Source organism: Lytechinus pictus, chromosome 9 (assembly GCF_037042905.1).
Source record: "Lytechinus pictus isolate F3 Inbred chromosome 9, Lp3.0, whole genome shotgun sequence".
Classification (NCBI taxonomy): Eukaryota; Metazoa; Echinodermata; class Echinoidea; order Temnopleuroida; family Toxopneustidae; genus Lytechinus; species Lytechinus pictus.
In genome coordinates, this window is record NC_087253.1 from 15,802,694 (window position 1) to 15,814,470 (window position 11,777).

Below are 11,777 nucleotides of genomic sequence, written 5' to 3' on the forward strand. Positions count from 1 at the left end.
TCGAAGCACATACTCATATTTACGGGTCATTTTGGCTAAAAAGCTATACCCATTATTAAGGATTTATTAAAATTTGACAAGCAAAGAAAGAAGAAAAAAAAAGGTTATCACCCCAAATTGGGGTATAATATGGACCCATGTTTAGGGCCAGTAACAAAAAATTGGGGCCATGGACCCATGTTTAAGGCCAGTATCTAAAAATTGGAGCCATGTTTAGGGATTTTGCAGCATAAAACCATACCCCATGGTTAGAAATTCCAAAAAACCGACCCATTCTAGAGGCACATCCCCGTATGCCAACTTTTAAGAGCCCCTTAGCACAGTTAAGACGACCTGTTATAGTAGACTTAGGTGAAGTTGCTAGGGGGGATTCAAGCACTGTCCCATAGGGGGTTGGCCCTCGGAAGCGGGTGCTTCATTTTGGAGCGAACCTCCTCCCCTTTTGGTCAAATTTTCTCTGCTGCACGTTTATATTGGATTGACCCTTCTTTTATTTAGCTTGTCAAAATAATTTTTACAAAACCAGCACCCTCTCTTCAAAATCGTTCCAAGGACCCTGTAAAGGGGGGGGGGGTATCTTTACTTTTCCCAGATTGGCAGCACAAAGATCTAGAAGCCATTACTTTTTTATTAGGGGCATTCTAAGCACTGAAGTTTATGTACGTTATAGTTTTATGAAACTAAGAAAATTATTCATTGCTTCATTATACCTACATAGATAATGCCAGCGCGAGCTAATTTCGAGATGCTCCGATTTAAGTCGATTCGAGACCAATTAACTTCAAAACAGATCGAGACAAATGATCCGGAAGACTTAAAAGAGAGAGAATCGGATGTACACTTAAAGGGATGGTCCGGGCTGAAAGTATTTATAGCTTAAAGGAGAATGAAACTCTTGGAGCAAGTTAGCTTTTGTGAAAGCAGAAAAATCAAAGAATAAGATCAACAAAAGTTTGAGTAAAATAGGACTAGCAATAGAAGAGTTATGAGCATTTGAATGTCGAGATCACTAATGCTATGGAGATCCTCCTATTGGCAATGCGACCAAGATCTATGATGTCACAGATGAACAACTCTCCCCTTTTGGACACTGAAAATATACCCCAAAACATCTCTTTTTGCTCATTCTAATCATATGAAACGATTCATCAATGATATAATGTTGTGAGACCTTTGTACTTGTCCTCTCATAAAGAGAACACCTCACCTTGTGATAGGCTCTATAAAAGTGAGAATATAAGTGAAATAAGTACTGAAGTAATGAGGGAGTTGTACGTGTGTGACATCACAGATCTTGGTCACATTGCCAATGGGAGGATCTACATGGCATTAGTGATCTCAATATTCAAATGCTCATAACTTTCTTATTATTCATTCAATCTTCCTCAAACTTTCAACAATATGTTTCTTTGATTTTTCTCTTTGATATGGATTCAGGTGGTTTCAAGGGTTGAGTAGTATTCACTGAGCAAAATGCCGAAAATTTCATCAAAATCGAATAACAAATAACAAAGTTATTGAATTTTAAAGTTTAGCAAGATTTTGTGAAAACAGTCGTCATGAATATTCATTAGGTGGGCTGATGATGTCACATCCCCGCTTGTTCTTTTGCATTTTATTATATGAAATTAGGTTTATTCAATTTTTTTTCCTTCAAGAACTAGAAAAATTGGATTGACAACTGATTTAGTGCATTAGATATTTACTGCCGCAACTTCTTTCATTATAAGGGAGACATATTATTCACACAAGTATGAAATAATGAAAAAATCATTATTTTATTTAATAACAAAGAAAACGTAATGTGAGGATGTGACATCATCATCCCACCTAATGAATATTCATGATGACTATTTTCACAAAATATTGCTTAACTTTAAACTTCAATAACTTTATTTTGTTATCCGATTTTGATGAAATTTTCGGCATTCTGCTCAGTGAATTCTACTCTTTGTAGTAAGATATAAATATTTTCAGCCCGGACCATCCCTTTAATTCAATTGCTCCCTAGCATAAAACTGACGAGGAAAACAAACAAAATGAGCCGGAGATGGAAAAAAATGCATGGTCGATTTTGATTGGGTATTTTTTTTAAAGCAATTAAACATGTACATGCATTGAACTACAGATGGCGCTATACAGTATTTGGCTATTTGGGAATTTGGAGGGAGAATGCGAGATAGTGACATTGGACGCTGAATAATATTGGTAGAGCCTTCTTCCATCCCCCAACCTCTTAATGACATTTCCATCATCCATCATCACCCTTTTGGTGTCACAATTATTTTCTTATCCCTCAATCCAAACCTACTGTAATTTAAAGTAAATCTGAATAGATGGAGAGAAAATTGCCAAATAGTGGGCGTATTCAAATGACTAAACAGAGTGGGGTTTTTCCATTTTGTTCTACTCTACTCTAAATTTAACAAATTTCTATGAGGTGTATAAGGCAATCACTTTTCTTAATTTTTTAATGTTATTTAATTAGTATGTGAATTCTTAGAGCTGCAAATTGAATAAGGAAAACAAATATCTTCAGGCATCAATCAGCTCAATATTAAACTGGATAAAAAGGAAATACTACTTGATATTTCATCATCCCATGCCTGTTTAAAAGTTCAGCGTTTATAAATATACTTGTATTATCACCTCAAAACTCAACTCAACGTGATGACAGTGGCGACCCCCCCCCCCCCCTACATGTATCAAGGGACATGCTTTCTGAATCAGAGCTCTCTCTCTAAAAACACACTCACACAAGAAAAAAAAAAAAACACAATCCCATACATATATATTACTTTAAAATTGAGAGAACTTTCTCATTGTATACCGACTCCCGACTTTCTCTCTTCATAACCTTTTCCATTTTTTTCTTTTCGATACAAACACAGAATCATCACAACCCTCTCACAAACCTTTCTAATACTACATTAGTTTGGGGTCCTTTATCATCTTTCACAAACTCAATATTTCTCTCTTTCACTGCTATTTTTTTTAAAGGAGAGGATTAAAGGTCAAGTTCACCTCAGGAAAATGTTGATTTGAACCTATAGAGAAAAATCAGAGAAGCATAATGCTGTAAATTTCATCAAAGTCGGATGACAAATAATAAAGTTATGACATTTTAAAGTTTTGCTCATTTTTCACAAAATAGTTATATGCACAATTTAGTCACATGCAAATGAGAGAATCGATGATGTCCCTCACTATTTCTTTTGTATTTCATTGTTTGAATTATACTGTTTTATACAATATTTAAATTTTTACAGATTTGACAATAAGGACCAACTTGACTGAACCATAAAATGTTAAACAATAGTAGTTCCACATGTTCATGGAGAAATAAAACTTTGTTTCACAGGACAAGGAGAAAATTAGAATTTCATATAAAATACAAAAGAAATATTAAGTGATGTCATCACTTCCCTATATGCATTAACTATTTTGTTAAATCAAGCGAAACTTTAAAATGTTATAACTTTCTTATTTTACATCCGATTTTGATGTAATTTTCAGTGTTGTGCTTGTTGGATTTTTCTCTTTTTATTCCAATGAACTTTTTGTTGGGGTGGACTTGTCCTTTAAATTGAAATTTCTCATTGGATACCAACTCGCAACTTTCTCTCTTCATTACCGTCTCTACTTTTTTATCCTCTTTTCGATACAAACACAGAATCATCACAACCCTCTCACAAACATTTCTAATACTACATTAGTTTGGGGTCATTTATCATCTTTCACTAACTCGGTCTTTCTCTCTTTCACTGCTTTTTTTTTTGAAGGAGAGGATTAAACTCAGAAGGGCAAGGAACCACTTGTACCCCAATTAGATCTGATTTTTGGCACTGGCGCTGTTTCTTAGAGTAGAATATCATCACTGGGCTGTAAAAAACCTTGTTTATAAATATTTAAAAAAGAAAAAGAGGCCAGTTCAGCGATACCTGTATCGAAGATATCTCGCAACCTCATATAGTCTGAAATCAGTCTCCAAATTCATATAGATTGATTGAGGTTTAACGACACTTGCTGTAGATAACTCATTCTCTGGAACAAGGTTGCTACCGATGTCTAAAATTGACCCATTTCTTAGATACCTCAATCTTTTTTAATTCTGAGAGATATTTTAACGGCCCAGCGATGACATAAATCCTTAACCTCTTTCTGCATCAGGGCCCGTCACACACAGGCTCGCGATTAATCGCTAATTTGAAAGAACAATTCTGATTGGTTCCTAGTCAGTCTACTGAGCAAACTGCTCATGCAATGGTGAACTTGATAGGCCATTTCATTTAGCGTGTAATCGCTAACCTTTGTGTTACGAGGCCCTGGTCCCTGATCAAATTTTGTTAATAAAGGGGATTTCACAATTGCTTGTGCGATCATTTGGTCACAATATATGTTGCACAGAATCGCAACGGTTCTAAATCGCATCACCAATTGTGAAAGGGGCTTAACACACTTCCTCATGCTACTAATCTGCACAATCCAAAGCAAAGGAAACTGACAAATGAAATAAAGATCGCTGATTATGAGTCAGGATTTAACCGTTTGATCTTGGTCTGGTTTATTACTACCTGTACATGTACATACTCTTAGCTCCTACACTCAAGGTCAACACAAGGTCATCTCCTTAAGCCAAGAGGGCTGAGGCCGTTGATGATTCACTGTAGAAGGAAAGAAAAGAGAGAAAAGGAAACATATTTTAAAGCAAATTATCACAAGTTTTGTCTTACAAGTACATGCTGCAGATGGAAACTAGCTAAAAATCTTGGTGCACTGCAAAACAAACACACAGAAAGCACACAAGTACAATCTTTGATTATATGGGGGGGGGGGTGGATGACCTATCTAATGTAGAACTACCAGTTTAATTTTTCTAAAATTGGATTGTTTTGTTTTTTTCAGTTGAAAAAAGAAGAAGCAAAATCTGTTTGTAAAAAAAAATTACTTTCCTTAAGTCAAACTTAGGAAAACAAGATTCTTATATTTATTTGATTTTGCAAAGGTTTAAAGATGTTTTGCTGCATTTTGGTACTAATTGTTGCTGTCCGAAAAGCTGTGTATTCCATGAAATACACTGTTCAACCTGAATTCTGTGAAAAAAATTCTGCCACTTTAAGTTTAAGTGCACAATGCCTTGCTTATTTAGCTAATTACTAAATCAGCAAAATTGAATAATCGCCCCAAGTCCAAGCAAATTTTAAGAATGGAGAAATGTGGGGGTCAGACGTACAAATTTTCCCAGTCAATATCATTACAAATATTTTAGCATCATTTTCATCATCGTTGTCATCACTAGTATTAACATTATCGCTATCATTATTTTCAACATTACTTATCAGGAACCTGTAACACAAACAAAGGTAAGCGATTAATTGGGAATTTGAAAGAACAATTTTTATTGGATCCTAGTCAGTCTACTGAGCAAAGTGCACATGCAACGATGATCTTGATAAGCCATTTCATTTAGTGATAAATCGCTAACATTTGTGTTACGGGGCCCTGATTGCTGGCCCCTGATCATCCTTGTGAATTATTGAAGAGAGAAACTTACTATTTCCAGTTTGGAGGAAGGATACGCTTGGTCTTGTAGTATCGGGCCAATCTGTGGATCCTGCTCTCGATCAGGATAAGACGGAACTTGGAGTCTTTGTCCTACACACACCAAAAAAAGAGGATAAAGCGAATTGGACTACCGGTAAGATGAAGATTATTAACTTAAAGCTTAACTGATAAAGTTGAAGCAAAAAATGATTTGACAAAATAACATAATTGTCACCATAGCATCATACAGTCATTGTAGATATAAATATTGTAAATTTACATAAGCCTACATTTGTAAAGCTGAACTTGCTCAACAATCACATTGAAGTAAACGAGGATAAGCACATGTAGGAAAGACTATTCCGAATGCTTGGAAAAGACCTGTCAAACGGCATGAATGTCATATGTCATTATAAGCAACCACACAATTCCTAACAGAATCATTTGGCCCATTCTCTAATTATAAATGCTTTCCACTTTGCTATTCATTTTACTATGTTCTGATTCATTTTTGGTCATTTTCAGATCATTGTGGCAACTAGAATTTAAGTTTAAACCACTTAACCATGACTTTTTCATACCTTGCGGTTCCTCTCGAGATGTTTGCGTACGGCGACAGCCTTCTTGATCAGAGAGTAGAGGTCCTCTGGGAGAGATGGAGCCAGACCCTTGGCCTTCAGGATTCTGAGGATCTTGTTACCGGTGACGAAGCGTACCTGAGCTACTCCGTAGGAGTCACGAAGCATCACACCTAATGAAATCAGAAATAGAAACCCATTGAAATTCTTAAAGCCTGTCTAAAGCTATACAAGAGCATCATCAACGTTACAAAATTACAAAAGCATAGTCATTGGATGCATCTTTTCACCCATTAGAATTTTAATATGACAATTCTCTGGCCGTTAGGATTTAAATTTTAAATGTAAGTCTAGTGCCCTCTCTCGGTAATGTATTTATTTTCAATATAAAATAGCTCTTTGAGCACTCACTTTAAATATTTACTAAATGGATACTAGAAATCTACAGACAAATATGGTATCCTAATATTTTCAGCCCATTTGATGCTTGAGGTCTTAGAAAAGAAATATGCAGATTAAATTAACATATATCCACACAAACAAAAACAGACCGGAGATTCACCGTTGCATCCTCAATGGAATGGAACGAACTCCCACTCACATCAAGACAATCCCCAACAATTGAGTCATTTAAGAAGTCCCTTATAACTTTTTTGTTCTTGGCAACTGCCTTCATTTAATATGTCATTCTGGTTTTTTTTGTATAAATTAAAACTGAAATTGTGAGCGCGTTGGGCCATGTGGGAAAAGCATGTCATAAACATTGAGTATATAAATATATATTTCTCTTTGATTGGGCACCCAATCAAATTGTATTTTAATGTAAATCAGTAAATTTATCAATGAAAGACAGTTTGAATTTATTTCCTAAGGAATATTCTACTGTAGTGAACATTGTCTTGCTAAGTGAGTTACAGTCCTGGTGAGTTAGGATCATTCATTTTTATTTCAAAAATTAGAAATCTCTCGTCCATAAATGATATGTAACTAAAATTTCAGTTTTGTAGACTTTTTTTAGTTTTGTGAAGCCTGGTCAAAACTTGAATGTATCGTGTTTGTGATATTATTACATCAGTCATAGCAGATACATGTATGATGGGGGGAGGGTTGCACAAATGAGATAGAACTTACCGATCTGTGATGGAGTGAGACCCTTCTTGGCCATCTTTTGGATGTGTTCCTTCACATCATCTGAAGACAGTTTCAGCCACTGAATTGAAGAGAATTAAAATTACATAATTAGAAATTCATCATCCTTATCGACAATCAACATCATTATATCATCATCATTACAATCATCGTCATCATCACCACCACCATCATCATTCATCACCATCATTAGCAGTATTAACAGCAGCAGCATCGTCATAATGTCAATCATCGTGATCACCATTATCAACATCATCATGATCATCATAGCTATAATCAGAACTGGCACCATTATCTTCATCATCACATTTATCAGGCATTATCATCAATTCATCATCATCATCATCATCACTACCACCATGCCATCATCATCAATCATCATCATCATAGCTATAATCAGAACTGGCAGCCAGTCAGGCAGCATTCTTTGACCATTTACAATCAACTTTACACTCTAACAGCCAGAACAAATGTAAATGGTTTGGCGAGTCCACTAATTCTGACTTGGCCATTATATGATTCTGGTTTTCACTGCCTGCATGTAGTAAAAGAATGCTGAGTGCCAGTGCGTGCGACAGTAATATCTTTTTTCTTCCAATTCATACTTACTGTTGGCACACTTCGTCTGTATGGAAGTGCTGAGGCAGAGATACCCTTTCTGTTGGGGGAAAAATAAAATAAAAGCTTGATAACATCAATAATACTTGAGACGATATTCAAAGATGAAGTCCATAGGGGAAAGTGGGGTAAATAATTTTCATGATTCCAATTATGTCTTTTTAACGGAAATCAGTAGTAGAAACATGATTAGATGTATATTACTAGATCTAGAGTAGACCGACATTATCCATTAGAAATGTTAGAACTAATCAGCCTAATTTGCTTATCAATGAGCCATAAATATTTTTGTTGTGTGGCCTTACTTGCCCCACCAAAATGGGGCAAATGAGCCCGCCTGATTAAAACCTATTTTACGCTACTGTATTCAAAGTAAAAATAGTTCAGTTGGTTTAATGCAATCACTTGACATTTACTTTATTCTTACCTTACACTATTTCTTCTTTAAGCGCATAGGGACATGCTATGCTATGTGTGATGCGCTATACAAGAATTGAGCATTATTATTATTATTATTATTACTAGTAACAATTATAATATTAACATTAAATTATTTACCAATTGGCCCCAATTCTGTTTGAAACCCTCAAGAACAACAAACATGCCCCTATATAATTTACAAATCATCAATACTACTCTTAATATCACTCAGTCATAGTAAAAGTTCAGAAATGCAATCGTAAAATTGACCACTCCCAACACTCACAGTAGAGGCGCTGGTCTGAAAATTGGGATTGTCCCAGAAAACAAGGATATCCTCATAAACCAAGACAAATTGTGTCTTGATAAATTGAGATTGTCCTTGTTTATGGGGACGTTTTTTTTTCACTTACCCCCTGGGGAAATAGACATCAATTACGGAAATCGAGAGTGCTAAAAAATATAATAGATTCAGTGACTTCAATTCCCCCCAGTTCACTGTCTATTTTTCACGACTTGCCGTCTTCCAATAATCTAGAACTTTATGAAACCTGATATGTTAACATTGACTAGCGCACTTGATTGGTGTCGGCACTTGACAAGTGGACTTCCCAAGATTTCTTGTGTGGAGAAATCTTTGAAAACTGAGACAGTCCCTGTAAACTGGGACGATCCCAATTTTCTGACCAGCACCTCTACTGCCCGACAATTAAGAAGAATGTCTACATTCACATGTAAAAAGAGTGGTGCTAAATTGATTAAAAATTGTACAGTACATTCATATTTGCTCCAAAATGAATGCATGTAGCCATTTTCCCATGAAAATCTAAAGCCCAGCAATGTTTAATTTTTAATCCTTTCATTTTTTGGCTTTAGTTCAGACCCCATTCTCAAATTACATAGTTAGATAAAGAGTCTACAGTAGAGGTGCACGGCCAATATGGGAGACTCTCTCCAATAGGGGAGACAATCTCCCACATTGGAGACTTGCTTTGCAAAGGGACAAAAGAAACACCAACAAAACCATGATTTTTTCAAAATCAAAACAAAAGTAGACGGGGAAAAGGGGTAATTTTTCATGAGGAATCTGCTTATCACATTTTTATTTGCCGCCAAGGTATTCCTTTTGCAGCAAATGTAAACAAAGGAAATTGGACTCCAAAACTGGAGACTGTCTCTGAAATTGGATACCCAAAAGGCCAAATTCTTTACAAAAGTCTCTGATATTGGACTTTGGAGATAATCTCCCACATTGGAGACAGTCTCCAATATTGGCCGTGCGCCTCTACTGGTATAGAAGTAGATCTAGATCACTCAAGGGTTCATTACATGCCGCCGCACACAGAAAAATTAAGCCATAGGCCTAGAACTTATTACTTAGATTAGAAGTTGGGTGTTGTGCCTTGTGGACGCCAGAATCATGAGAATTGGCGTCGCCGCGCGAGCGACCCACTACTACTATTACTAATACTAGTTAGAAAATAGAAATCCACTGCCAGTGCCAAATGCAGTTCTTGGTGCGATGTTAGTAACCTCGTTCTTGTGTGAATGATCTAGATCTAGGCCTAAAGTTGGGCAGATCTCATCAGTAATTGAAATCTTAATTTAAGATAAATTGAAAAAAAAAAAATTCTTAGAATTTCTGCTCAAGTTTTTCCTCCGTTCCGATACTGCCATTCACTATTATTAGATCTCTAGTCTAGTGTTAAATGTCAATGCCCCAATCATAGCCAATGCACAATTGTGTAAAGCCCAAACATTTTGAGGAAGAGTTGTCGGACATTGGCGTGGCCGTTGCGACTTGCTTTGCCGTTGCATCGCATTTTCAAACCATGTTTTTGCATCATGAGTCATTGAAAAACCAACATTGAATCAATTTCCTTGTCATCTGCGAATTGGTCAAGCTGAAGCTGGTACTGTGGAGTAGAATATGATCTACTTGTGCAATTCGTCCATTTCTTCTACAATGCATTCCAATCTTATTGCACATGATTGTATGCATTGGCCGTTGCTTTTGGACGCCATAGGCACTGCATTGATTTTGTACCTACCGGGTACTAGGGCCTACACACATGTGATTCACAGTTCAGTCATGCGACGCGTGCGAGAAAAATGGCAAGCCCCGAATATTATCCCTTACTTTCTTATAATCTGCGACTATTTACTCCTAATAACTACGTAATTGGAAGGAGAAATATATATTGAATTATGGGTATTACATAAAAATCATATCTATTCATAAGAAACTTGGTGATTTTATGACAAATTGATTCACTAACCCGGGAGCGTGCATACGACCCATGATGGCGATTTGGCGAAAAGACCGATTAGTGATTTACCTTATCTAACCGTAGATGGCGTTTGACCAAAAAGAAAAGCAGGGGAACTTTTTTATGCCAAAAGTTCAAGAATTACTTCCGTTTATATTAATCTTGAAACTTTTAAAATGCTTGTTTATTATCTTTTGTATGTGTTTTAGGACTTAGCAAGGGCGTAGGCTGGGGCTGCACGTGCAACCTCCCGCTGAGGTAGAGGAGTTCCAACACTGGTAAACAAAACGACATTTGTAATTGTACCCCCTTCTTCTGCTTATTTCAACAGCTAATTTTCCAAACTTTAGTTCCACCTCCCCAATATGTGCACCCCCATATAATAGTTTCACCTCCCTCCACCTTCCCCATGATCAAACCAGCCTATGCCCTTGCTTAGTATGAATGTGATATATAATTTCTTAAATTAGATGTAAAATTATATGAACGATATTTCTAGTTTGATGAATTAAAAAGAAAATTGTGTGTGAACAGTGTGATGACTGTTTTATCCGACATTTTTTGTGTGATAATCATAATTGTATTACAATATGTTAGGATGGAGAAACAATAAAACAATATTCAACATCCCCTGCCCCCCCAGAAAGGACCCCTGATGTTTTCACAAATTTAGAATTTAAACTTGAATTATCGGAAAAGGGGATATAGGGGAAGGCGGGGTAAATTGAGCATAGGGGCAAGTTGAGCCACCACCCCCAGGCCAATAATGAATGAGTCAGACGTTGTAGTATGTTTTGATGACCCATTACATAACCCTTAACCCCACCACATTGTTTTCGACTTTGAAACAAAAAGTACGGGGGGAAAATTCAAATTTCAGCCAAAAATTTAAAAAGGGTACGTGTGAAATAGATCAGTGCTTTTTACCCACACACGTCTTTAAATACAATAAAGAAATAAGAACAATATTGTTAGTCCAGGTATGGATTCTCATTCTTGTCATATAGTCTTTTAAATGATGGATGCATAAGAAATGTGTGGATGTAAAAATATTGCATTAAGTTCGGACTGGGGTAGTTTGAGCCAGCCAACATGGGGCAAGTTGAGCCATGGTAATTCTTATGGTAATGTAAAATAATAATAAACCTTAAAAAGCCATACATGCAGGCAGAAAGGAGCAAATTCTCATGACAGTTCT

The 11,777-nt window shown here is 36.2% G+C and overlaps 1 protein-coding gene across 1 annotated transcript; it reads right to left on the reverse strand.

Moving 5' to 3' along the window:
- Nucleotides 1-4,539: 4,539 nt before the first annotated feature.
- Nucleotides 4,540-10,636, reverse strand: LOC129268745 (small ribosomal subunit protein uS15). Its single transcript, XM_064104780.1, has 6 exons — nucleotides 10,589-10,636; nucleotides 7,881-7,929; nucleotides 7,254-7,332; nucleotides 6,126-6,295; nucleotides 5,555-5,655; nucleotides 4,540-4,664 (listed from the first exon to the last, which is right to left on the reverse strand). The coding sequence occupies exons 1-6, from the start codon at nucleotides 10,609-10,611 to the stop codon at nucleotides 4,631-4,633; spliced, it is 456 nt and encodes a 151-aa protein (XP_063960850.1). The 5' UTR covers nucleotides 10,612-10,636; the 3' UTR covers nucleotides 4,540-4,630.
- Between the last annotated feature and the right edge of the window lie 1,141 nt (nucleotides 10,637-11,777).

Coding starts and splice junctions, on each gene's coding strand:
- LOC129268745 (XM_064104780.1), bottom strand. CDS start 10,611: ATGGGTCGTATGCACGCTCCCGG. Junction 7,333..7,880: donor ACAGACGAAGTGTGCCAACA/GTAAGTATGAAT, acceptor TCTTCAATTCAG/TGGCTGAAACTGTCTTCAGA. Junction 6,296..7,253: donor TCTCACTCCATCACAGATCG/GTAAGTTCTATC, acceptor TGATTTCATTAG/GTGTGATGCTTCGTGACTCC.